Raw genomic sequence first — 27,106 nt, forward strand, 5'->3', positions numbered from 1 at the left:
TTTTTTGCAAATATTGCTGTTTCCATGATGTACTTGTCAATTGGTATTGCTATCGGTCTGCCTGATGAGGTGGCAGAACTGAATCAAAAGTAACCAGAAATGCCAGCCTAAAGACCTAGACAGAGTTCATGCCACCAAACGTAAACTAAGCTTTCATCTGATCGTATAGCCAGTATATTACAGTAGTGGGATGAATTGCAGAAATGCATCTAACCTGACTCATGTGAGTTCTGAGTGCCATTAATAAGAGCAATCATTTATAAAATTTACTTATGTCTTCTTCTGCTATAATTTAATAATCAAGAACTGTACAATTTTATCTTCCTTGTGTGTACTTCAACTGTTTCTTTTGACAATCACGTCATATAAATATGACAAAATTTGTATCGGTTCTGTGTAGTTAACAGAACATTGTAGTCAGAATAGTTTTACCAATTAAATTATAAGACTTAAATATAATTTGTATTTACTAGGATGTTCGTGTACTCTCAAAGAAATAAAATACATTCCAAAGCCTCCCATAACAAAAACATATATAAAAACACAAAAAAATAATTTAAGTCCTTCTGTAACTCATCTCATACCTTATAATGTGCCTAGATTCCTGTTTCTTTTGTCAGTAATAAATTTCCTTTGAATTTAGTTTTGTAATTAAAAAAACCCCACCAAACTACAATTCCCTTTGAACTTCACTCCAGTCTGCCACATGACAACATTGGTACAACTAAGCTATAATTTTGGTGCCCCTAATTTTAATGAAGGATTTCAGATTAAACATGACTTTAAAAATTGAGTTGTAGTCATCTTTAAATAGTAAGTATTGCTCTTCTGAGGTTTAACATACAAATTCTGTCATTGGTAAGAATTAGAAGTGGAGGGCAATGAGCATCTAACAGGCTAAGCCTCTGCTTTTGCCTTTGCTACGTTCAGTCTGTCGTTAGATACCAGCTAACACTAAATTCAGCTTTCCTCTCTTTAAAACAGGAATTAAATGTAAAGTCTTACCTCAACTGTTGACTGATTTTATGTGCAAGTTTTGTCAATATTTCTTGACAATCCTTGAATACATCAGCCTCCTACAGTGGAAAATATACAATGTCAGTGCTTTCATCAAATTTCATTTGTTTTAGTGAATTTACCTTTTTTATTCTGCATTCTAGATGTTGCAACCATCTCACATACCTCAGATGCAATTTAGGTCAAGAATGGATGTATTTTGGTCCCTCTTCCTCAGTGCTACGAAGTTGTATCTTTTGACTTGACTTTGTATGGCTTTTTATATTATAGCAAACTATTGGATGGAGTCGTTCTAATTAACATAAAGTCAGATTTTGCTTGGCTGAAGTATAATGAATATACTTGAAACACGAGCCTTAATCCATTAAACTGCCCTCTCTAACTACTTCTACATTTTTCTAGAACAATACAAATATTTTGCTAATAGTGGAGTAAGTTGAAAATATATCTGATTTCAGAAACAGGCTCCCTAAGGAAGTATATTGTAATATTCTTCAAAACTATAAATATTAGTCAAAGAAATTCAAAGCCAGGTTCCACTCAGCTTAAAATAAATAAAAAATACTCAAGTCAACCACATTGAAAACTATGTAAACATGGTAATTACGATCCCTCAAACACCGTTATGATGTTCCAGCCTCTTTCCTTTTTAAAAACACTGCTTTAGCCCAACATACCCTCTTACCTAAGTTTGTACAGTTTTGTGAGTTTTAAAACAGAGAATAAAGTGGTTTAAATTATTTGGAAGTCATTAAGACGCCGCCAAATTTAAAAATACAGGCTCTGTCTCTGTACTTGTACAGTACGTGGAGGAGTGACAGGAACTTTAGAACTGACTTTGCTGTTATTACAAACCGCCCCTTTGTTGTCCTTTATTGTCGCTATCTATCTAGCTTGCTCCATAGCAGTGCTTGGGGAGATCAGGCAAATAGCCTTTATGGTTCATTTTGATAAAATAGTTTTTTCATCTGTTCATGTGCAACATTTAGCAGTATTTCATCCTACCCTGAATTCTCATGCTAAATTAAGTGCTGAAATACTTAAGCTAATATATATTAGTTCCTTGATTCTTCTTTAAAACTCTAAAACTCCACGTTGCTCTGAACAAGGATCTCTATTACCCAAGTGGTCTGCACATCCTTCTGTAATCTATTAATGCAGAAAAGTGCTGGAAGCAATGCCATTGTCCCATGATGTGCCTGCCTTGTATATTTGTTCTCATACACATCCAATATAACTTCTTTCAAATATGTTAGCAAAATGCTATTTGATTATTTTTATTTAAAAGATTTAGCAATAACTACTATCCATCTCATTTTCTTTGTTCAGTAACACTATATGTATATATAGATAGATATATAAAATGAGGCAGTAAACCAGCATTTTAGATTGTAAGCCCTAAGAACTTCTGAGATTTTATAGACCATGGCCCAGAAATCAATCTTGAGAAATGTTTCTACCTTGTTTTATAGGATCAGGGAAGATAGAACTGGGTAAGACCTTACAAGGATAATAGGCTATTACTTTTGCTCCAGGAAGGATGATTAACCATCCCCAATCTATATAGTTTTCTTCTTTTCACCCCTTCAGTCTTCCAGATGAATGAAGGGAAGAAATTATTGCAATGTTTCTACCCTGATAAATATTTAGTTGGATTTTAGTTATTTCCACAGTTTGAAAAATAAACTAGTAAGTCTGATCTTACCTTTATGAGGTTCTTTTCCACATCGTCATGAACTAAGTCTATACCCTGCCGCTTCTCGCGGTGGTACAAGCATTCCAGGGCTATCTGCAAGCAAAGCAAGGAACATTTGCAGTAGGCTCAGTACTGCATTGTGGAGTGGAACCTTGACCCTCGCTGAAGGGGCCACTGAGCTGGCACGTCAGGTAATGACCACCTATTGAGGGTGGAACAGAATAGGCGCTCAACTGATCCATCTTTGTGACTCATTCCTACTTACCTGTTAATACATACTTTTAAGGATTAGCTGCCACCATAGCTGCCATTTGGTTAGCTGCTTATTAATGTGCAGCAAGGCCCACATCTCCACGTGCCCAAGCTCTGTCGTAAATTGTGTGGATTAAAACATCCATGTTGTCCTACGCTCATCTGTGCAAAATCCTTTAATCTTGTCTCCCCTTATCCTCCCTTACCCAGTATGAAAGTTTGGAAGTTTCATACCTACCCAAGAGAATGACTGCATAACTACAGTCATTGATAGGGAATTCGGTTAACCTGCCCCAGCAGGTTAACTTTACTCTTAATGTCTCATCCACTTGTTTAGCACCATACTAATAAATGAAACAGCATTAGCTGGCACAAAGCCATTCAGCAGAAAATGTTCCCTGAATAGAAAGCATCCTCAGCCTGCCACTCTGAATCAGTACAGATCAGACAACTAAAACAGTCATTATTGAATACTGAATTTTGGTTTTCCATTTGTACTCGCCTAGAAACATTTCTGGTAGACATGGCTTCCATCAGCAATACTCCAGATATTTATGAAAGATCTTTGACTAGTTTTTGCATGTTTTGATTTTTTGCTAGAATCATTCATTGACTCTTACATTACTGTGGCTTTTTCTGTTGCACTTAGTTTGCCTTTAAGGTTCTGGAGAACTTCAAAATGTAACACCAGTCATATGCCACCCTAAGTGAAAATATTATTTTTACCAAGCAATAGCAGAAAATTCAGAGCTAGATAAGAGTATCAGGATATTGCAGCTTAGAAGGCCATCTTTTGCTCTCCTGTAATGTACTGAGCTCACGGGCCAATGCCAGAGGGAGACAGCCTCCTGGAGCCTCAGGCAGGATGGAAAAGAGGGCATAGAAGTAACTTGATAGGTTCCTTTGTCGACTTTTATATATGGAGCGGCCAGCTTTCCTTCTTACTGAGGGTAATGTTTCACCAAGATCTCTCTTGATAACAGTAAAAGTCATGCTAGTACTCAACAGAGATAAAGCCATTTTCTTTACCCATTCCGCAGTACAGTCGTGAAGTAACTAGCTATGTCAAACCTACCTTCAGTGGTCCTTGCAGTTCATCTGCAGCACATTCAAGCCGCTTCTTTGCTGTTTCCAAGGCTTGGGTCTCTTTCAGCAGACATTCTAGCTCGTAGATGAGCTCAGACCTCCAGAAATGAATGTTAGAGATCCTCTCTCCCAGGTTTCTTCTGCTGTCTTCTTGCATCTGGTAAGTCAGTTGATCCTTATCTTGCATCAGTCTCATTGAATCGGTGTTCAGTCTACCAGCACAGTACCTGGAGTCTTCAGAGTCTTTTAACTGAACCATGTTCGCGTGGTGCCAGTCATGAGTGCTGTAGCGGGCATGCAGGGTAGAGCGTAGTGCAGGCAGAACAGTGGGCGGCCGCCCAGTGGGATTAAATTGCTTGTCAGAGCTGGGAGGGACCGAAACCACTTTGTGAAGCAGACCGGGCCTCCAGGAGCTGAGGCTGCGGTAGCCCGGCAGGTAGTAGGACTGATAGGTGTCCTTGGTGGTGCTGGTGGGAGCCAGATCCGGGAACAGGCAGCTCTTCTTTGTGCCACAGTAACTGGCTAGCTGCGTGGTCCCCAGAAACTCCATCCTGAACTGGGGGGGTCAGGCAGCCGCCCTCAGGCCGTGCAGCATCCACAGCCGCTCTGAGCAGCCCCAGGGCCTCTGCCACCCCCCTCGGGGCTGCGCGGTGCCTTGTGACACAGCGCAGGTGTCACAGAGTTCCAAGAGCTGTTCCGTCTTGCCAGCAGACTGAAACCCGCCTGGGTCCTGGCGCTCCCGGGGGGGCTTTGTTTGTGCCTCCAGTCGTAGGGCATGGTGGGTTTCCCCAAAAAAAGCAGTGCTTTCCGCTGCAGAGCAGCGCTGCGCGCGTTGGGATCCGGAGGTCTAGGCACGCTGTCAGACTGCTTGGTTATAGCGTGGGGGGATTTGCCAAAGGCTGGCTCTGGGTGGGTGTGTAGGTTTGCCTTCAGTGGGCTTACCCTGAGCGAAACAAAATAGAAGTTTTACTTAAGAGTGGCTCACGTGTATCAGCGGCTGCAGGGAAAGGCAGCAGTGGAGACAAGCCTTCTGAACTGAAACACAGACTCTGGGACTCATCTCTGATGATTGTCTAGTGATCTCTGCAGATGGCCAAAATCGTGTAGCTATCTTGGGCTTTGCTCTTCCCCTCAACTGTATTTATCTTCCATAAAAAGTATAAAAGATGGGAGAGACTTTGATGATCATTTTTCTCCAGTTTAAAATGTTGCGTAACTTCTCAGAGAACTTACTTTTCTAATTTTTCCTTTCAGCCTTCTGGCCTTTCTGGCAAAAAACCTGTTTCTAAAATCCAGTGCTCTAAAATTGCATTGTGACCCATCTTCTGTGCCAAGAATATTGAACATAAATAATTATTTTTAATTAGGCACTGTATTTCACTACCCTAAGAGTCCTTAAATCAGCGCAGATTTCTTCTAGTTTGAATGCAAGACAACTACCAATGTTTCTTCTTCTCCAGATACATAACTATAAAACAGCTTGTTAACCTTTTTCAACTTGGGGAAATGAAATATCTATGTATTTATATGCATTACATTGCAGTATATCTTGTCTCAGAAAGCTAGCACAACATTACATCCCAGCTAAAAAAAGGAGAGGTAATTTTAAATAAATGGTCATTGTAAGTTAGATTTATTTTCTTCTGATGTTTAAAACATATACAAATGTAGGTGCTAACTGGGGGGAGGTGAGGTACAGGCAGCGGAGCGACACGCAGTGGGCAGGCACCAGACTGAGGAGTCTAAACAGGATAAGATTGATACTGCAAATGCTCACGCACACATATAACTTTCTCTTGCAATAACTGATGGAACTAATTTTCAGCAGATGCCCAGGAGGGGAAAGTTACTCCTGGGCATGAGAGATTACAAGAGTGCTGGCAGAGTTCACCGCTGAGTTCAGCCTGACTCAAACACTCTATAAAGCCCATTTTTTGCCCAGGTGCCCCTGCAAGAAGAGCCCTTGTGGTGTGGAGGAGGAGGGGTGAGGAAGAGATTTACTTTTCTTTTCTGGTGCTTTTTGTGGGGAATGTGCTATATAACCTCGGGAACAGAAAAGGATCTGTTGGCCCCAAAAGAAAAATATTTGAACACGTACCTCAGTTTAAAATGTGGAAAGTCCTGCTGACATCAGTGAATCTAATCCATATGTTTGAAAGGAAGCACAGACCTAAAGTGCTGTACTGAGCTGTGGTCTAAAGCAGAGCCAAGTTTTTCACAGGAAAGGTACAGGATAAATTTCTCAGATGCATCTTACTGGCCAGTTCCTCCCACCCGACATTCGAATTTGCTTAAACATTTGGATCTACTTCCACAGAATATTTTTCTCATTAGTTCCCCATAGAAGCTAATTACCAAGCAGTAAGTACAGAAGTTGTACAAGTCTGAAGTGGTGATGAGCTTTTACCTGAGGTAAATGTACTTGGAATGGAAAATAGGCAATAGCCTATTTATTAATGATTGAAAAACAGAGCCTGAACACCTCAAATATATTAACTAAATGTATTTTAAGATTTTTTTTCCTAGGGTTTTTTTGCAGGTGAACAGTTATTCAGAAGTTTTTGTGGTTTGGGTTTTGGTTGTGTTTGGGTTTTTTCCCTCAGAGTATTCTTTCTAAAAAACTTGTGGTTGTTGGAGAGTGCTCATAAAAAGGTATCTTTGCAGCATTTTTCTCTCAAAAAGACAGATTTAACACCAGGATGTGCTGGTACCTTTACAAATATTAACAGATATTTTTTTCTATATATTGTGTTTCCAAGGTGAGACTGCCTTGAATAGTAACTTAAACACTTGTATGTTAAAACAATCAAGTTTTGGCATTACTCAATTAGAAATGGGAATACCTGAGACTCCTGACTGTGCTCAAATCAGAACCATACCCTTTTTACAGCACCCTCAAACAAAGTGATAGGAGGGGTCTTGGCAAGCAGGAAATGTGTTGGTTGACTCACAGTTCCTCCAAAACCACTGCCCCAACCTGCCTTTCTCTCAAGCTTGAGTTGCCATCAGTGGTTTTTAAACAAGAATGCACGGGCCCTGCCCCAGGAGTCAGTCCGTCAGTCTGTCCCACGGGACGTAACCACGACAAGAGGGATGTTGTTTTGAGGCTCATACCTGTTATATGCACCTCCCGGAGAAAAACGGTAAACTTCTTTAAAGGGCGTGAATGTAGTGTGTGCATTTTCTGATGCAAAGAGGTTACACTATTTAATGCCTTATTCTGAACACCGAAGCTGTACTCGTGTGACAGCCATGCAGGCGGCCACTGCTGCATCTGCAGTGGTTGGGAGTCTGCACTGCTTTAATCCTGACGGTGTTGCGAGAACTTTACACACAGGTAATGGGAAAATGAAGGGAAGGTGAAAAGATTGTCAAAGGTCTTGGAAAAACATTTTCCTCCTCATAAGACTAGATGTGGTTCTGTGATTTAGGGCTCATTTCTATGCAGATTGGAAGCATTTTGAGGCAGGAGCTGTCTTTCGCTGAGTGTTGGTAAGGTTTTCCCTGTTGGGGATTCTCAGCTGGGTGACTGTTTTCCAATTGCAGTTTACACACAGCTTTTAATCAGGGCCACCGTCAGTTTGTGCTGGGGTGATGAGCAGGGCGAGGAATAACCACCGATGTTTGCAAGCTGTAATTCAGTTCTTAGGCTGTGATGTTAGGAACGGAAGAGAGGACAGAGCCGTGCTCTGGAACAGCCTGGTCAGAGGCAGAAAGGGAGCAGCGACGGGGATAACGCGGCCAGTGCTACGGTCCAGATTACATCGCAGGCTGGCACATGCTTCCTCGGTTTGGAAAATTAATTATTACTTTATTTCATTATTTTTTACGTACTGAATGCAGTGGCTATCTGATTGCTCAGAAGTTGATCGGACAATTTCAGGTAGAATAATCTTCCCCGTGAATGCACCCGTTACATGAATAGAAATTGTCTACCAGCAAAGTACAGAAATTAGTACATTCAAGATTACTATGAAATATAGCAATGGCATGATTTTACTGAAATTATATACCACCTAGGTATAAAACTTCTGAAATACAGAAGTAAAGCGTGTTGATCTGTAGTGCTTTCCCTGACAGCGGTACGACGCTGCGCTACGAGGCAAGCTGCCTCAACTCTTTGAGCACATCCCCTTCTAGTGGCTGACCGGGCTGAACCGCACGATCCCCCACGGGTTAGCTCGTAGGAGACGCAGAGATCTTGATTAACGTAACATTTTGGTGCTGAAATAGCTCCGCGGCACCGTTGTCAGTTGCTCCTATCTGATGCAGTTCTAGCGGAGAAATTCCAATGTAGCTTCAAAACCACGCCGCAGGCAGGCCCGGTTCTCATTCGGCTCCTCTGCCACCCACCCGCGCGGGTCTCTCGGGAGCCGACGTGCCAAGGTCGGTGCTCGCAGCCCGCCGAGGGCTGCCCGGAGGAGCGCGGCCCCGCACGGCTCCGTGCCCAGAGGAGCCCGCCGAGAGCGGGGCGGGCGGCTCTTACGGGAGCGCAGCGCTGCCCCCCCCCGCCCCCTCGGACCCGCCCCGAGCGCCCCCTGGCGGCAGCGGCTGTCGCCGGCGCATGCGCACGCGGCTCCCTTGCCTAGCCCCGGCCTCTTTCGCGCCCGCCGGAGGTGACGCAGTAGCGGCGCCATGGCCGAGGCGGCGGGCGGGCCGCGGCCGGAGGGTGAGGGCCGGTGCCGTGCGGGGCGGGCGGGTCGCGGCCGGCACTCGCGCTCCAGCTCTCGTTGTCCGTTGCAGACTGCCCAGGGACCAGCAGCGCCCAAGCGGGCAGCGCCGCCGCCTGCCAGGGCTGCCCCAACCAGAAGCTCTGCGCTGCCGGCGCCGCCGCCCCGGACCCGGGTGAGGGAGGCCCCGAGGGGGCGGGCGCTGAGGCGCGGGGGGCGGGGCTTGTGCCGGGGGCGGGGCGTGCACGTGCCCGTGCCCGTGTCCGTGCTGCGGCTGACGGCGCCGTGTGACCCCGCAGCGGAGCTGGCCGAGCTGCGGGAGCGGCTGCGCTCGGTGAAGCACACGGTGCTGGTGCTCTCCGGCAAGGGCGGCGTGGGCAAGAGCACCTTCAGCGCCCTCCTGGCTCACGGGCTGGCGGCGGACGAGGCCAAGCAGGTGGGCTGCGCGGGGCTGCTGGCCGCCGCGGTTCGAAGCGGGGAGGTGGGGGTGGGGGTGGGGGGGGGGGGGGGGGCCCGGAGCCGCGGGCGGGAGGAGCTGCCGGGGGCGAGCGCGGGCGGGCAGCGCTCCCCGCTCCTGTCCTGCGGCGCACCTGGGGTAACCCAGCGGGGCTGTGACTGTCCTGACCGCGTCCCCCTTCTCGTAAGGGTTTGAGCTTGTTTCCTGTGTGAAGTGCGCGACGGTGTTTTCGTTGTGTGATGTAGACTTTGGAAACGGCCCCGTGGGAGCTTGTTTCCAGTGGGGCGGGTGGGTGGTCTGTGTGTTTTCCAGGTTGCTCTGCTGGACATAGATATCTGTGGGCCGTCAATCCCTAAAATGATGGGTCTGGAAGGAGAGCAGGTAAGTGAAACCGTGTTGTTCAAAGGATTTCAGCACAATTTTTCATTAATGTCTTAGGGCTTTGTAGACTTAAAGCTTCTGAAAGGACTGCTCATTGGGAAATGTCTGTGGCAGTGGGTAGGGAAATAAGGAAGGTGAGATGGAGAAGTTCAGCATAATTTAGTTTGTAAAAGAGTTGTCAGCTTTCAGGATGACCGGTTCTGCAAACCAACTTATGCTGCGTATAGACCACATATTCATGACTTTTAAAACTAAAGTAATATTAACGTGATTCTGTTATCAACCCTAGAACATTTTATATAAATATATAAAGTCATGGGTAAATTATCTTGCAAAAGGGTTGAACAGTTACTGTTTACGTATTAACGGAGATCTGGCCCTTCTGCAGTGTAGAGGGCAGAGAGCTGCCCTTCTGTAACTCAGCTGCTCCAGCAAAGCAGTATTGTACCTATAGGCAGGATATCTGTGTACCCAGTTTTGACTTAGGCTCGTGTTTTATGTAATGTCTGTATTTATTTCTAATGTAATTTTATGTATCGCTTTGATTTCCAGGTCCATCAGAGTGGATCTGGGTGGTCTCCAGTGGTGAGCTGGTGTAACTGATTCAGAAAGTTTGTTGGGTTTGTTTGGGTCGGGTGCTGTCTTTTAAGGTGAAAAACAAGCGAGCAGGGGGTACTTCTGTTTTCCTAATGATGTAAATATCCAGATTCTATGGAATATCCATCATTCTGTGGAATCTGGATAAAGGCTATATAGATCAGAGTGTTAAATTTCTTTTGTTAATCATAATACTACTACATTTCTAAAATAGTTTCATTATTTTAAGTGTCTTTTGTTTACTGACTTTCCTACTGTGCTATAGGCAATAAATATAAGTTACTTGATTTCATTATTTTTGGTTATCATGCAGCTGTACAGCATGTCACCTTTTCAGTGACAGCCAGAAAGTATCTTACGCCCAGCAAAACCCTCATTCATCTTTAGAAAATGCAGGGGAAGTTTTGCAGGAGTGTTGGCTGTCTAAAGATCACCTTTAGTACATACGCAGTTAAAATGACAGCTTGATGCTGAGAAAGCTGCTTTTATCCTTACGCTGTCTCCAGTGATTCTGTAAACCACTGTAAACCGTACTCCAACTAGATTTTTTCAGTCTGTGAATGTAGTTGGTGAGCGTTGCACAAAAACGGTAGTTTTCAACGCCCTTTGATAGAAGAGAAGCATATGGCTCTCTGCCTTTATTTTCTTAATGTTACCCCACCCCCCCAACTGCCTTTTCTATAAAATATGGGTTTAGATTTGGTTTATCTATTCTTTCTTTATTGCTCTGTATGCTCCGCTGAGTTTCTCTACTTCTTTTTTAGTATGTTGAAGAAAACTTAGGTGTCATGTCCGTGGGGTTCTTGCTTAGTAGTCCTGATGATGCTGTCATCTGGAGAGGACCAAAAAAAAATGGTACACGTCAAGTGTTTTCAGCAACAGTTTATGTACTTGAAGGATTTAGTATCATGAGCTTGTTTAATTAATATGGTAAATATAGTATAGTAAGCTATAGGACAAAATGAGTGAATGGTTATTTTCTTTAGTTGAACGTACTCATTTGATGAAGTTAGAAGGTCAAATGCTGTATTGAGTTGGTTGGCTTTTTTTAAAGCTGTGGCAAAATACCTTGGCATTTCTGTACGTAAGTTGACAAGCCGGAATAATCTGCGTACCTAGACTATAACTTGTTTATTTTTTCTCTCTTCCACATTCTTATTCTTTCTTTCAGGGTTGATCAAACAATTTCTTCGTGACGTGGACTGGGGTGAAATCGACTACCTGATTGTAGATACGCCTCCAGGGACGTCAGATGAGCACTTATCCATTGTGCAGTATCTCAGTGCAACGCACATAGATGGTGCTGTTATAATCACTACCCCACAGGTATGAGACCTTAATTCCCATGGATAGAAGCACTGTGGCAGTTAAAGCCAACCCTTGGGTTAGAGCCTCTGTTTAACTTCAGAGAAGTGATGGTACAGAATCAAAGGGAGTTGACTTTCTGGGTTTGTGCCTGCAGCTGGCTGGTTTCCGAGTTAGGTAAGGGTCTCGGAGGAGTGGGGGATTGAATGGGTCACTAAACCACTGAGCACTTCACAATCAAAAGCTGTCACGATCTGCGTGGGGAAAGGAAAGGCTTTACTTCCTTCTTCGAGATTAGAGTTTACATCGTTGTGAATTTGTAATTTACTCACCAGTGGCTTAATGTTCAGAAGTCAGTAAGAAGTTTAATTTTTAAGGGCTATCTTTGAGTGATAAGATGCACACTGTATAACACTGCGTGAGGTAGCCTTTTGCAACTTTGTGATGTCCATTTTTAAAAGAAAAATCAGCCCCTGGAGAGCTGAAACTCAAAATGCATCAAATTCAAATGTAGGTTTTAAAGCCTTGGTTTGGAAAGGAATGGGAGATCAAGCTAACAAAAGACACCTGGTGTTTCCACAACAGCTGAAAGAATAAAATGTAAAGGAAGTGAAATGTTGAGGGCGATAGGGAGGAGGAGGAGGAAGACGACAGGAGAACTGAATGAGGTCAGACATGTCTGTGAAAAGTGTGAGGGGATGATAAGCTACTTGAAATTTAATATGAAAAGAGATAACAAGCGTAAGCCTGATGGTTCTTGTCCTTGCCTGCTCCATTGAGAATGCCGAGGGCCCTTCTCTAAACTGAAAATGTGAAAAAGTTACATTTAAAGAGCTAAAGATAGGAGATTAATACAGGAAGTAAAATATAAATATGGCTGAACCTGTATTAGAGTTAAGTCAGATTTCAAAACAGAGCTAGACCCGTTGTACCTGCGCTATTGCTACCCATAGAATTGTCAGTAGAGCACATACCACAGGTTTATGTTCTTCAAACTATAAAAAGCAGTAATAACTCATCATGAACTTTAAAATAGCTCTGAGGATGTAACTTAAGAGGTGCAGCATTAAAACATTACAGTCACAATAGCAGTGTTTCCTAATATTTATAGGAAGTATCGCTTCAGGATGTTCGGAAGGAGATCAATTTCTGCCATAAAGTGAAACTGCCAATCATAGGTGTTGTGGAAAATATGAGTGGCTTTATATGTCCAAAGTGTAAGGTAAGGCTATCTGTATCTTACTGTATTTTTTTATCTTGACATCGTTTGTATAAAAACATTGCTCAAAAAGTGCCTTGTTCTCAGAAGTGTGGTGTTTTAACTCCACTTTTCATGTTGTCCCAGAATGAATCTCAGATCTTTCCCCCAACTACTGGAGGTGCAGAGAAGATGTGCCAGAACTTAAATATTTCCCTCCTGGGTAAAGTGCCTCTAGATCCTCAAATAGGTAATGTGACTGTATTGCACTACATTTAAAACAAGGTTTTCCTCCTATACTGATGTTATTACTGGAAAATCCTGACTTGGACACTGATAAATAAGAATATTCAACATCTGTCTTTTAGGTAAATACCCACTTTTAGATAGAACGCTTTCTTGAGTCAAAAGTTACTGGAACTGAGACATAGCATGGTGTGAAAAGAGGAAAGTGCTAGGATAATTTTCTTAGTTTGAAACTTAGTTGTGATTAAGATTAGATTATGCACCTTTTCGGCTGTGTAATCGTAGTCAAGTACAACATGTCTTTCTCTTTGGGGTAAACCTGGAAATGCAGGTAGAATAAAGTCGTAACCGCTATGAAAAAATAGTATCTTGTAGATGTTACACATTAAAACCAGAGCTTTAACTTCACTCTTACTGGCATCACACAAATTCTGTTGTAGATGGTGAGAAGGCGTGGTTCCTTGCCCACTATTAGCAATTAATACTCAATTCAATGACATCAAGGATCAGATCAGTACTTCCAAAATAATGACCGATGGTTTCTGCTAATAGTATTCCTTTGTAAAACTGTCAGCTGTGATTCTAGCTATATTACTGACGCAAGGGCTTCTTAAAAGGAGTAGACACAAGTGGCTCTTTGGAAGGGCGTAACTGGTAGTGGGATGAAGGGTAAAATAAAGAAAAGTTTCTCTTTTCCCATTGCTTTGTTTTCATGTTTTTCCCTGTCATTCAAGGCAAAAGTTGTGACAAAGGCCAGTCCTTCTTGTCTGAAGCGCCTGAGTCTCCAGCTACATTATCTTACAGGAGCATCATTCAAAGTAAGTCTGAAAATCACTGCGCACATGAATCCTCTCAGTTCTGAGCACTCCTGCAATATATAAAGGTGCTAAACAGAATTATGCTATTCTGCCACAAATAACATCAACAGTAGATGCACACAGCAGTTATGAAAAGAACATATAAATACTATGTTCATTCTGGGCATCACTTATGACAGGCTTTTAATGTGATTAAAAAATTGTATTTAGAATCTGGTTTCCATGTTTGGCTTCAGTCATTAATTTTCAGAAAAGATGTGTGTGTAGTTGCGCTGACAAAGAAGTGCCAAGATTCTGCAGCTGGCCTGTTGAGGGGCATGCATAGCCATGTATGATACAGCTGGCTAATACTGCCTTCACCTCTGACTGTAACTGCACAAAAACCCATATGAATACCCACAGAGCAGGCGATATGCAGTTTAAAATGCAAACAGCTGGGAAATTCCTGAAGCCATTTTCACTGTGATAAAGGTTGAACTTGTGATATTTGTACCAGCAGGGGACAGAGTGATGCAGCAGTAACTAACTCCTGATGTGCAACTGAAACATTATTTACATTACTTTTTTTGTGTCTCTGCAGGAATTCAGGAATACTGTGATCAACACCATTTTCAAGAAGAAAAGATCATCTAATCTATGAATGGAATAAAGGTGTAGCTCATGTTTAATTATAGAATAGTAACTTATGCCTTGATTTAATAGAAGGAATGTATTTTTTTTATATTGCAAATAAATTCTTAATATAAAAGTTCTTGCCTTAGGTTTTTTATTTCATAGTTCTAGATTCCTGTAGTTCACAGGTGGTCTCAAAGCTTGCTAGAAAAGTATAAAACCGCGTCTTCCTCTGTGTTACACAGGTGCAGTCCACATCCAGTGTCACAGTAAAGATCTATATTTAGAATGAAATTCAGTGCAGTACAGTCTCCTTCCTTATAATTGGCATACAGTTTTAAAGTAAAAACCTAGAGTTTAGGCAAGTTAATTATAGTACAAGTATAATATTTTATTTATTACAGGTATCAGAATAAGATTAACATATTTTAACTATTAAGTGGCTGCTTCACACAAGTACCGTGTGAATGTGCTACATGACTTCTGTTCGTTCTTCTACTTGACCCTAAGCCTGAATGCTGGAAAAAAAAACCACACCGGTGTCTTTTAATAACAAAGAGGCCCTTTGTGATTGTAATTCCTCTTTTTTTTCTTGAGGAATCAGAGCCTTGAGAAATCAGTATTGCATACAAGAGGGAAAGGCAGTTCAATTTTGTTCATTGTAGTTTGAAAATTAAATCGGCATCATCTGTTGAATACATTCTAATTCTTGGTTTCTAATTCTAATCCAACGGTTTCAGGTTGGTTGACAGATTTTTTTTCTGAAAGTGTGCTCTGTGTAAACTGTAAGCATTGTTTTTGTGCCTATACAAACCACTTTTTGATTAACTTTTAAGTAACCAAGGCTCTAAACCTTTCAGAAGCTAAAGAGTCCAACACCAATGACATAAAATCCTTGTTATTTCATGCAAGCATAATTCTAGAAGAGCTTTACTGAAATATCTTCAGATGAAGAACAGCTTTCATAAATGAGTATTTTTACTCCTCCTCCTTTTAGGTCTTCCTTGTTAGATTACCAGTGCCTGTCTTTCCATGTTCTTCAATGGGGTCTTCTGAAATTCTCCTTGTCCGTCCTGTAGAATGAACACAGGAAGCGTGGGTGTTAGCATAACCTAGCATGTAGGAATCTTTTATAAAAAGCTGGAAGAACCCGGTGGAAGCCTGAGGGCTGAAGATGACTCTCCAGCTGTGCCTAGGCAGCAGTGTTGCAATACCCCAGAAGGCATCCCCTCTGAAGATTTAACTTAGAGGGGTTCTTCATGGGCCTTGGAAGCAGCTCAGCTGCAGAGGTTCAGCAAGCTTCTGAACACAGACCAGTGTGACAGGGGTACAGCCCTTCCGAGCAAGTTCCGCCAGAGAGGCTTGCTGGAGAATCGAGAGAGCCCTGCCTGGAGTTATTTGGGGAACTAAGACCTGGAAAGAACCAAAACCAACAGTGTGAGGCAAGGTCAGTACCTGATACTTCACAGGCTGGAGCTGACAGACCAACTCGGTACTTACTCTTGAGAACATCTGCTGTGACAAAAAACCTTGAAGTTACTCTGCTGATGCTTTTTTGTCCCCCTAATTTGCAGTGGATGTAGCCGTATAAATTAGCAGTCTGAAGGGAGATCCCAGCTATCACAAGAGCCTGTGGACAAACACAACTTCAGCTGGGACAAATACACTGCTATATATAGATTGTATGTGTAGAATATATATACACACGTGTGTATATATGTATACATACTATTTAGATAGACATGCTATAAGAGGGATATTCCTTCCAATAATAAATTACCATTAAAGAGATCCAATCATGTCAAACAATAGTTCCTTTCTACAAAATGCCTCTCCTTGTATCAAAACACTGATACAAAGGGGGTTTTTTGCCATTCTGCATCTTGAAAGACTTCCATTACTTTCCTAAAAACACTTATTCAAAAAAGGACCTATTCAACTGATTCCGTAATAATTTCACTTTTTGTAAGCCTGATTTGTAGCTAAAAGTTTTGCATCCAGATACATAGCAAACATGCAGGCTTGTTTAGCTGACAAATGCCTTATTATATACAAACAAGAAGATCCTGTAACTTACAGATTTACAAAGAGCATTGATAGATAAGAATCAGTATCTCACATTAACAGGCAGTGAAAATAATTAGATCCTTTTGTGGTACTAAAGGCTTAGCAGCAGGCAGAACCCATCTGATGACTGACTAATGAAATAACTTAGATAAAATGGGAGTTTTAGCCTCAGAAAGCGTTTCCTGGAAGCTATCGTATTTTCATCTCTTTCCTGTCTTTTACAAGCACCTGAGCAACCTGCTGATGGTGCTGGTTAGGGTTCCTTTTCCAACCAGCTCTCAGTTTAGCATTCTCTGGTGTTCAAAAATATAGGTGGAGCCATGGAGAAAGACTGCTGGTTTAATGTTAACTATTGCTTCTTTAGCTATGCCAGTTTGGGCACTAGAAAACAGTTAATGATTTGGAATTGATTCATACCCATGGCTGAACTTCCTGTTTCATTTAATAATAAAACGTAAACTTGGCTGTTACTAGTTATGTAGCTGCACATGTCCAAGACATTTTTTTATATCTTCAAACTGAATTAAGAAATTGTACTTAGCATGGCTAGGAACTTGACAAAAGCACTATGATACTGGTTCTTTCAAAAGGCACCAGAGATCTAAAATCTGTACTTTTAAGAGCATGTAACATTCAAGTTGCAAGGAGATATGAAAACCAGCATCACTGGTTCATTTTTCTTGTCTTCTCCTATTAGTTTCCTTTGACTGAATTAAGTTGGGGAAAAGTAAGTTGCTACAGTTAAAAAGAAGTCTGTAATTTTGCCAACCACTAACATTCTCACATTAGATGAAGGAGCTGAACCCGATAACCTAGCCGAAGTGGGGCTAAAAATTACTAATCCATTCCAGCGTGCAGGGCTTGACTGCAGAAAACTCCTCTGATTTGTTGAGGCTATTAGTGAATTTTTTTGTACTGTTGGAAGATTTGATTCAAAGACTGTAGCAAAATTAACAGATCTGGGTTTTCCCTCTACCAACGTTGTCTGTCAGCCATAGGTCTTTCAGTACCCCCAGACTTACCAGCCATTTCAGCTTCAAGGAGAACAAGGTGGTAAAGAAAAACACTGTCCAAATAACTGGACAGATAATGAGACCCAGCCAAAAGATTCGAGCTTCAGCTTCTGTTGAGGCAGCTACTGTAGGCACCTAGAAGGAAAATTATTGAAACTACTAGTCACAAAGACAAAATCCACAATAACAAATCAACAGAGGAGGAAGAATGGACAAAATTGCTTCTTTACCTAAATGTCACTTACTAAAGGCATGGAAGGAAGACTGAATAAGAAGAGAAGCAGTTTTCTACTGTACATGACAGCTTTTTGGTTTTTTTTAAAAATATTCTGGTCCCTGTTCACATTTAAATGAGATAATTATTCCTTTTGTCAATGATAGCTCCCACTAACACTACAGATTAGTAGTATTTTAAAGTCAAAGTGTCAAAGTTCTGTTACACTGACAATTGCTTTTTAACTTCAGAAATATGAAGTTAACTTTGAAATTAGATTCAAACTTTACCAAGACCTTAGAGAAGTGTAAAATGGAAGACAGCGTTACAAGCAGAACTTAGTATGAGTACTTCACTGTCTGCAGCGTAGATGTAGAATATGCACCCTGTTCTCAAATCAAAAGTATGGGGGGGGGGGGGGGGGAAATCAGTCCAGTATCAGAAAATCTATAGTATATAATGTGGAAATTGCAATGAGCTGTTGCAAGTGCTAACAAGAAAACTTTAAAGATCCCCCACAGGATTTATCAGTTGGTTCCAGTTCAGACAATGAAGTTCTCCTAACAGTGCCCATTTCCATACACTTTCCTAAAAACACACAGTATCTTAGCTTAGTTAAAATCTTATGTGAAGCTTAGTTTTCTATTACATAAACTAATACTTCAGTTTTGCTTATGAACTCCACTGATGTCCTATAAATTAACAACTATGGCTTCAGAAATGCCTCTTCTGTAATATTAGTGTTGGACACTATAGCAACTGCTGGCATCTCTCTGAAAGAGGCATTGTTATTCATGGCGCTCTATTTGCGTTCTTCAGGGAGAGCAAAAAAACCTCAGACAGCTGCAAAAAGCCCTGGTTGAAGATTTCTTCAGGTCAGCACAACTCACACATCTCTATCTACACTGAAAGGCTCATTGTTAACTCCCAACACTAAAGACAAACTCAAGAAAGAGAATTGTTCAGAAGTTTCTAATCTTTCCTAGGAGACCAGAATTCAAAATCTCACTCTAAACCTCAGACCGTTCAACCACCACTAAAGCTAGCTTCTGAAATACAAGCTTCACAAGTGGAAAAGAAAACCCTGTGGACTATTCCACTCTGAAAACAGAAAAGCCTTTTACATTTTCAGTATCTTGAATTCTCCATGTAAAAATAAGACTCATCCATCCATCCATCATGAGGCAAACAATGGAATTCAACTTGTAAATAGTTAAGTTACTCTATCTTGCCTAAGAAAACCCTGAAAGATGCAATAATTACAAGGAGTCTTTGATTTTTTCATGTCTCCTCTAAACCAGTGATGTTGCAGAGGTCCACAGAATAATGTTCTATACCTTTGTAGATACAGAAGACAGATGTTCTGAGTCAATAAAAGGGTTTGATCACTTGTATCCCAATTACTGACAAATTACCCAACAGTAACATTGCATGAGCACTAACTATTTAGGAGGGGAAAAAAAAGTCAATACACCTGTGAACACTGCACCTAAAAGACCTACTTAACTTGATGAGCAAGATTATAAAAGGCTGCAAGCACCCCAAAGAGAAGAGAGAGTTGTGATGTTTGGAATAGAAATGTGGAATTGCTTTTCTTCCAGTAATCCTCAGCAGAAGATAGGAGTGAACCTCTGTTGCATCAGCAGCGCATCAGGAATTAGCTGCTTGTTGTTGGTGAGTGACTTGGAGTATTTCTAAGCAAATTTACCCATAAAGGAATAGAACTTAAAAAGTTGCTAGAAGATTGGCAAAGGAGGTGGGGAATGCCTGACAGTGGAAACTAAGAGAATCACATGTATTCCAGGACCTTACCATGGCAAAGTATTTCTCACAGATAAGCTATGACAAAAATACAATCCACTCTAATTGTATGTTCCTTTTTGCAGTACTATGATTTTCAGGTTAATCAACCTACCATCTGCCAGAATTTTTGGAAGGCTTTAGACCATACAGATGAGTCAACTTTGTACTTCAAGACTGGAGTTACCAAACTGTAATAAGTGAATGAGGCTTGCTCACTTTACCATAATTTTGAGGTCAGGAGGTCACTTTATGGATGTCATTGCTTATAAGTGCTAAGAAAGCTCTTGTTTACTGTCTCAACTTGACGAAACTAAGAAACTCTGAAAGTCATCTGGTTTCTTTGCTTTCACGGGGACTTGCCTATATTCTCTTTTTAGGTTTCACTTAGATTACAGGAAGAAAGTTAACATGTTATACTGCAAATGATGTGCAACCCCACCCTGCTGGTTTGCACTCCTGCCTGGCTGTGTTCTCTGCAAGCGGCTGCAGGGCTGGTAGAGGGCACTGGAGGCCTGTGCATTCAGAGTATTTCACGCTTGGCTCAGCACCCAGGCTGCGTGCACAGCTGGATTTGCCTGAAAGGAATATCCTAGTGAGCAGCACTTGAAGTGTTCTGCCAGGCTCTTGCCTAAATGGGGCTGTAGAGAGACTGTTAGCAAGTGAAAGCAAAAACCTGCAGTCTTGACTCTGGCAGCAATGCCAAGTGCCACTTTATAGCTTTTTTTTTTTTTTTTTTTGCTCAGGGTGTTTGGGGGAGCACTAGCAGTATCAGAATGCTCTGTGATCTGGGTTCTATTCCCCACTGTACTCCATGAGCGTAAATAAAACAATTTTTTTTAAATACTGAATTGGAACTACTCAGCATTGCTTTCAACATATATCTTTCCTGAAGAGGATTCTGCATTGGGATTAACTATGGGAAGATGCATTTATTACAAGATGTTCTCACTAGAAAATAAAATACAATTACCAGAAACATTTCATACCAATGGTACCATACTATGAATATTTATTCTGCTGATGCATATGATGACAATGTTGTGAGACCAGTTTTGTTCTGAATGCTTCCAGGATGTGACAATCCGGTATGCTTGGAGCTGAATACTTACAGTATCTTCTATAGAAGCTGGATAAAAAGTAACTGTTACAAAGGCACTCTATTTGTTACTTTATTTGTCTTAGTATCAGCTTTATAAGCTTTTCTGTGGATTCTGTTTGTCCTCTGCCTACTTTCATTAACATACCCTTTTTGCTTCAAACAGCCAGTGACTTTTTCCGTCTTCATCAATCTGGTTCCACCAATGCAAACCAACCAAGAGTCTTCCTGTCACATTCTAGTGACAAAAAACATTTTCATTAATCAGCTGCATAACTCACTTGTTAGACTAATATTTTAAAAAAATGCAAGCATGTCTGGAAATCATATTCTTTTATCAAATACTAAAATCAGTTCTAAAGCTGTGCCAGCTTTAGCACAACAGTCATTAAGGATGGATGAGTTACCACAAATCTAGAGGACTGTTCTCTTCTAATATGACAATACAATAACATTGATTTAGGTAAGAAATTATAGTATGTATCTTTTCTAAGTCAGTTAGTTGGAGAAGCCCCCAATAAACAAATTTCCTCAGAGAGGAGAACTGCCAACAAAAAAACACTGAGAAAATGGAAGATAAATTATAAGGAAGTAAGCTGCATGGAATCAAGCAAATGAAGAAAATATTGCTGCACCTGGATGAATACTAGAAGTTTTCAATATCCTGGAGATGCATCAATGCTTCACTTCTACAAAACAAAAGCCTTGTTCCACACGCGGAGCCCCTGGGATTCTGGGCTGGCCTGACCCACCTGCCTGCACATGATTAGGGCACCAGTGCCACAGTTGGGCTCCCAGGGGCCTTCTGGGCACAGTAGTGCAGCTTTGGGCATCCTCTGGCATCCTCCATTACTGAAAGCTAGGAGTACTTTATTCCTTTTTTTTTTTTTTTTAAAGGGGGAAAGCATACAAACAAATCTATGTCAAGGCAATTTTCTCACCATATTAGCTCCCATCAGCCACAGAGAACATGGTGATAAACAGTAACTAAGATATGTAAATGTCTTAGTTAAAATGAAAATTATTAATAAATCAACAGATCACAATGTTTTTGTCACTTCAGTCATTCATCAGTATACATATTCCTTTTGTGTTTTATTAATGGCAGGCACACAAAATACTTTCAAAGGTAATTACTATTCAGGGTCATCTTACCTTAACTGACCAAAAGTCAAAGGAGAGGAGGAGGAGAATAGTCACAAAACAGGCAACAAAGCTGTTGCTGAACCAGTCACAGAACAAGTAGGTAATAATAGCACTCACTCGGAAGAACAGGTGGAAAAAGCTGGCCAGTGGGTGCCTAGAAAAGAAAAACCCAAAACACAGAGCACTTAGAAAGTTATGGGACAAGAAGGAATGTGACAGTATTTGCCAACAATACAGTATAACACAAATATTTCTAGTCTATAATGGTACTGTGGTTTGTAGCTGCTATTATTTCGTATGTTGATGTATTTCTTCGTTATCAAAGCAATAGTATTTCCAATAGCCACCTTTGCATCTAAAGCTAAAAGATGGAATATGTTGTCCATGTCAAAACTTTCCCAAAGATAGAACAAAATCTGGAGTCTTTTACCAGTTTCTCTGGTACTACATAAAGGAATTTAGTGGTTGTGTTCAACGCTGTACCCTAAAATCCTCACTGTTTCATGAAATAAATCAGCATTGCAAGGCACAACAGAATTGAGACAGATCTTATGCCTTTCAGAATTGTTTTGAAAACAAGAACAGGAACTCTGAAACAAAACCAAAAAAAAAACCCAAACAAAAAATAGCTGTTGGGTGTTAAGACAAAATAAACTTTCACATGTAATGTCTGAAACCAAACACTTCCCTTTACAGAGGGAGAGAGATTTGGGAATCTAACAGTTCTTATGAATGAATGTTCATTAATTTCACTAGATATTTGTGCTTTGTTCATCAAACAACATTTTGTCTGTAACAAAATAAAGGGGAATTTCGGTGGAAAAAGTAACTATATATGGTATGGAATATAGGCCTGTACAGTAAGACAGGGGGTTTAGAGAATGCTATAATGAGCACAGTACAATTTTCAGGATAACATGCCAAGTACAAAAACTTATTCTGAACAGTTGTGTTTGTGATAATTAAAGTGGCAATTAACTAGCAATTATTGCATTTAAGTAACTTCTCTCCTTGAAGCTGAGTGAATAAAACTTGTTTTCTGAGTAAGACTTTTTTTTAAAAGTCAGATTGTCTCATTAAGCTTCTCTACCTCTGTAAACAACTAACAGTAGTATGGCCTAGGTCACAATTAACTATTCACCTATTAGATTTTATATTCTAATAAAATGATACATATAATATAACCACAATTATAATTGTTTATTATAAACTTAGATTATAATTAGATTTAAAATATAATAGTTATTATCTTTATATCTTTATTGTAACATTATTCTGTAGCTGTTTAACTATTCTAGTACTTTTCTATTCTGTAATGGCAATATTGTGCTTGTAGTACTACACACACATGACTGGAAAAGCAACAATGACACACAGCTGCAGTTTATATTTATTCCTGATCATGCCCATGCTAACCTCAAACTTTCCAAAAACCTCTTCTGACTTAAAACTGAACATGTGACATTTTAAGCAAAAGGAGCTTTTTGTGCCCTAAGCAGACAGGTGGGTGGGTGAGTGGAGCGGAGAGAATATTGTGAACTGTCAAAAACAGATAGTGTCTTACTACTTCAAGTCTTGATCTCGTTCAAGAAAATCTAAGAGTCCATTACGTAAGTGGTATCTTATGTCAATACAAGCTATTGATAGCTTGCAACCCTAAAATGCATCAGAGTGGATCGAGCTTTTATAACTATAACAGTGCTTCAAATGTGAAAGTAACTTTGGAGTAGTGCTTCATTTTGGAAGTCAGATGATGAATTACTGTTTGGATGCTGAATCTGTTCCAATATCAAACTTTGAAGGGTGTTTACTAAAAAACCAACACATGAGCAAGAGGCTCACATTTATTACAGCACTAAACACTTTATTGAGACTACAGAGTAACAGTCCTTTCACTAGCATGTGGCTAGCCAAGCCAAAGACACAGACTTGCAGGTTCTTGCCCTAGGGGAGGAATACAGAGATATATCAAAACTTGCACCTCATTCTTTGGACAACCCTCTCAATCTCAAAAAATGTCCACCCATTTATGCTTTTAAAAAAAAAAAAAATCTGAAACTAACAGAATCCAGTAAATAAACTGTTCACTTCCTCACATCAGATGGAACTTATAGCTCCTATCATATACAAACAGAATTTTTAAAAAGGCAATAATCCAGGATAGATAAAATTGTCTTTTAAAACCTGAACCTAAACCATCTGCATCCTTTTTGAAACAAAAAAACTTTACAGCTTTTCTTAAGTGAATGCATTTCTATTGAATTCAATTGGACTTTATACATTTTTTAAAAAAACTAATTTCCAGAAATATGATGGCATTAAGAAATCATTATATAAACTAACATGATTTTTTTTTTTTTTTTACTAATGGAAGACAGTATAGGCTTTAAAACACAGTAACTTTTGGGGTTTTTTTGCGTTCAAATCCGGTAAAGGATAAAGGTAACTAAAACCACTGGCTCTGCTTGGCATACATTTGTGCCTGAAAGCATAGCAAGACACTGGCTTGGACTTTTAGTTATCTCATTGCATCTAAACATCCATATAGTGTATAAGTGGAGCCTTGAGGCTAGATGATTACCATTTTTCTTGTTATAATAACCTCTGTTCAGTTTGCAAGCGTGATGCCTATTAGGATAGGAATGAGCTGTTATGAACTTAGTTGTATCCCATAGTAAGGAATCAAATTGGGTCAACCCTAAGGTATTCTACTGAACCGCAGGAGAATCATTCCTGGTACCTGCTCAGAAGTGCCATGGCAGCACTCTACATGCTGCTTTTTATATCTCTGGTACTTCAAATATATCCAGGCAAATTTTGAATAAACAGCGTCTTTGGCATAATCATCTTGTATTACCTGGCTGATTTGAAAAAGAAGCGATCATATGCTCCTAACTGTTCCAGATCAAATGTTCCTATACTGCAATGAACTGCAAAGATGGTGTAAGTTATCTTTTTCCTAACCTTCTTATGAAAGTAGTCACTAACTAAATCACTATCCACATACCTTTTGCTTTTAAGGAGCACTTGCATATTCCTTGGAGAATCACAAAAGTGCAACTTGTCACAGTTTATGCGAATTCTAACCAAGCTCAAGATACATGAAATTGGGATAAAGACAAATGATTGGAACGTGTTGTTATGCCCTCTAATAAGACAACAAAATTTTGCAGCACACAGGTGTGTTCCAGGCTTGTTTGCACAAGATTCTTCAGAAATATAAAAACAAACTTATGTGTGAACAATGTAAGGAGTTTCATTTCTGTACTCTATAGCAGAAGATTTTTCAGTATTAGATTATCTTTAGTATTGTCACAATGAGGGCAAGAAAGAAAAGCAATCTCAAATGAAAAAAGTACCTACACAAAGTGGATCAATTAATAGTGTGGTTTACTGATACTTCGCCTGTCTATATTATTGGGTAGTGTGAACCAGTGGGAACAGTTCTCTAGAGTAAACTAACTGGTACTGTGGACCTCCTACAAACACTTCAGGGTGGTTTCACTTCACACTAACTCTACTCTAGTCCAATAAACTGAATCTGTGGCTTGCTTGCTCAAGACACACTCCTAAGCTGTATTTCCCAGTTTAGTTTAATCCTTTAGGCTATGTTCTCCAAGACTGCACCAAAATATAAACCTTCATTTAAAATGTGTGCTGCTGCTAAAGCACAGAAACAAGCAACTCTGGGAATGTTAATCTTGTGTTATGGCTGACTCATGTAGTTGCAAACTCCAATGCACTGGAAGGGCAGAAATGCTTCACCAGACACGAGTAAAACAGAGTAATTATATTGTAAAGAGATGCGATTACTTGTTTGTGCATCTCAAATAACATTTGTGTTACGCTTAACCCCTCTTATTTTTGTTTATGCCTACAAGAAATATTAACGTTGTAATGGACCAGGGTAAGCTGGGGCACGGTGGAAGGGAAGAGAGCAATATTAATCAGTTGATTATTAGCAAGTGCATGCATACGTATAATTCCTTTTGACATAAAGCTTTTCCCTTGACAGTCCTTGACTGGAGATTCTTCAAGAGCCACTGATGGAACAACGGTTCTGTCACCTGGGACCTCTGTGTGGACAGAGCTGCAGAGTGACACCTCTGGTAACATAACAGTACACTGCTTAACCTGACAGATGAGATGGATCGATGGGTTGGGTTTTCTAAGGCAACAGCTACAGGGATAAGAGATACAATATTCCACATAACATCACATCCCATGGTAGCAAAACATGACAGTTTTATTGCAAATAAGTTGCTGTTTCCCTTCAGCTGGGTGTGCAATGCAACATGAGAGCACTCTGGTGCACAGCTTGTTTTGCTGAAGATGAGAGCTCTCTCCACTTCCCCAGCTCTAACAAAAATATCGTTTGGGTGGGACTTTTTTGTGTGAGATATTGGCTTTGGGTATGTAAAATTTCTGTTTCCAATGCCAGGCTGACACTGAGCCTGCAGTCATGCTCACAGCTGTGGTGCGGCTGGCAGGGCCGCAGGCCTCACCTGCTCCAGCCCGGGCAGCCAGGGCTGGCTGCCCAGCACTGAGCATCTCCCGGGCCGAGGCTCCCCAGCCTCCCACGCGGCCTGTTCCAGCGCTTGACCACCCACCCCACCCCCCCACCCCGGTAAAAAATGGGAATTAAGTGTTTAAATGGAGTTTCTCGTATTTCAGTGCGTCAGTCCAGCTGGAGCAGCAAGGGCTGCCCAGACCCGGTTACCTCAGGCAGATGCGGCGACCCTGAGGCCTCCGCGCCGGGGCCGGGGCCGCTCCGCTCCCCGCGCCGTTACCTGATCTTTGCTTTCCGCAGCGCCAGGTCCTCCTCGCTCCCGAAGTCGAGGGACACATCCTCCGTGTCGTCCACCAGCGCCTGCGGCGGGGAGCCCGTCAGCAGAGAGGGACCGGGGGAGCCGCGCCACCGCCCCCCCCGTACCGCCCGCCGGCGCCCCTACCTGCTTCATCCTTCGCCTCAGCCGACCAGCCCGGCCCTGCAGCCCGGTTGCCAGGCGCGGCGGTTGCCAGCACCCGGGAGGTGTTTCATGGAAAAGGGTCCGGGCTGCCGCCTGCCCGGGGTGAGCCCGCGGCGGGGCCGGCCCTGCCCTCCCAGGGTCTCCCCGGCGGGGAGGGGGGAGCGGGCCGAAGCGCGAGGCTCCCTCTCACACGGGCCGCGCTCGGGGCTTGGCAGCGACTCGGAGCTGGGCGACTCCAGTTAAACTGGCGCTTATGCTGGCCCCGGCGGGGAGACCTGCATCTTCCCTTGCGTCCGTGTCCCTGAGGTGCCTTTAGCTGCCACTCTCCTCCCCATCGCGGTCAGGCTCTCGGCGGTTGCCTTTGCCGAGGCCGGGGCGGCCAGACGGGCCTCGTCAGTGGGCCTTGCTGCAGGTGTGAGGAGCCGGAGGCCTCGGCAGAGCCAGAGCCCTTTGTTCAGCTGG

General features: G+C 41.6%; 3 protein-coding genes across 7 annotated transcripts in view; 1 reads left to right on the forward strand and 2 right to left on the reverse strand.

The window, feature by feature from the left end:
* Window positions 1-4,601, reverse strand: part of TEKT5 (tektin 5) — a 26,791-nt gene extending 22,190 nt beyond the window's left edge. Inside the window, exons 1-3 of the mRNA XM_075767730.1 lie at window positions 4,041-4,601; window positions 2,723-2,806; window positions 1,006-1,076 (exon numbers count right to left, since the gene is read on the reverse strand). Of these exons, the coding sequence (XP_075623845.1) occupies window positions 1,006-1,076; window positions 2,723-2,806; window positions 4,041-4,601 (716 nt within the window). The remainder of the gene's footprint in view (window positions 1-1,005; window positions 1,077-2,722; window positions 2,807-4,040) is intronic.
* The window catches only part of NUBP1 (NUBP iron-sulfur cluster assembly factor 1, cytosolic), a 25,539-nt gene extending 11,068 nt beyond the window's left edge, over window positions 1-14,471 (forward strand). The window contains exons 1-11 of one of the 4 annotated variants that reach the window (XM_075767721.1): window positions 8,651-8,720; window positions 8,795-8,896; window positions 9,021-9,157; window positions 9,491-9,559; window positions 10,112-10,144; window positions 10,921-11,011; window positions 11,328-11,482; window positions 12,573-12,683; window positions 12,807-12,909; window positions 13,640-13,723; window positions 14,304-14,471. In XM_075767721.1, coding sequence (XP_075623836.1) covers window positions 8,687-8,720; window positions 8,795-8,896; window positions 9,021-9,157; window positions 9,491-9,559; window positions 10,112-10,144; window positions 10,921-11,011; window positions 11,328-11,482; window positions 12,573-12,683; window positions 12,807-12,909; window positions 13,640-13,723; window positions 14,304-14,356 — 972 coding nt within the window. In that variant the 5' untranslated portion in view covers window positions 8,651-8,686 and the 3' untranslated portion in view covers window positions 14,357-14,471. Of the gene's footprint in view, window positions 1-8,650; window positions 8,721-8,794; window positions 8,897-9,020; window positions 9,158-9,490; window positions 9,560-10,111; window positions 10,145-10,920; window positions 11,012-11,327; window positions 11,483-12,572; window positions 12,684-12,806; window positions 12,910-13,639; window positions 13,724-14,303 lie in introns of those variants that run through there. The other 3 variants (XM_075767720.1, XM_075767723.1, XM_075767722.1) reach the window with 3 other exon arrangements.
* Window positions 14,472-14,516: 45 nt separating this feature from the next.
* Window positions 14,517-26,826, reverse strand: TVP23A (trans-golgi network vesicle protein 23 homolog A). 2 transcript variants are annotated; one of them, XM_075767725.1, is made up of 7 exons: window positions 26,627-26,826; window positions 26,465-26,544; window positions 21,792-21,828; window positions 20,677-20,766; window positions 17,425-17,550; window positions 15,836-15,965; window positions 14,517-15,408 (listed from the first exon to the last, which is right to left on the reverse strand). In XM_075767725.1, exons 1-7 carry the CDS (start codon window positions 26,633-26,635, stop codon window positions 15,329-15,331), a joined length of 552 nt encoding a protein of 183 aa, XP_075623840.1. In that variant the 5' UTR covers window positions 26,636-26,826; the 3' UTR covers window positions 14,517-15,328. The 2 variants fall into 2 exon arrangements, with proteins under 2 accessions (XP_075623840.1, XP_075623839.1); XM_075767724.1 differs by having other exon boundaries at window positions 14,881-15,408; window positions 21,684-21,828.
* Between the last annotated feature and the right edge of the window lie 280 nt (window positions 26,827-27,106).

This window comes from Balearica regulorum, chromosome 15, assembly GCF_011004875.1.
Source record: "Balearica regulorum gibbericeps isolate bBalReg1 chromosome 15, bBalReg1.pri, whole genome shotgun sequence".
Lineage (NCBI taxonomy): Eukaryota > Metazoa > Chordata > Aves > Gruiformes > Gruidae > Balearica > Balearica regulorum.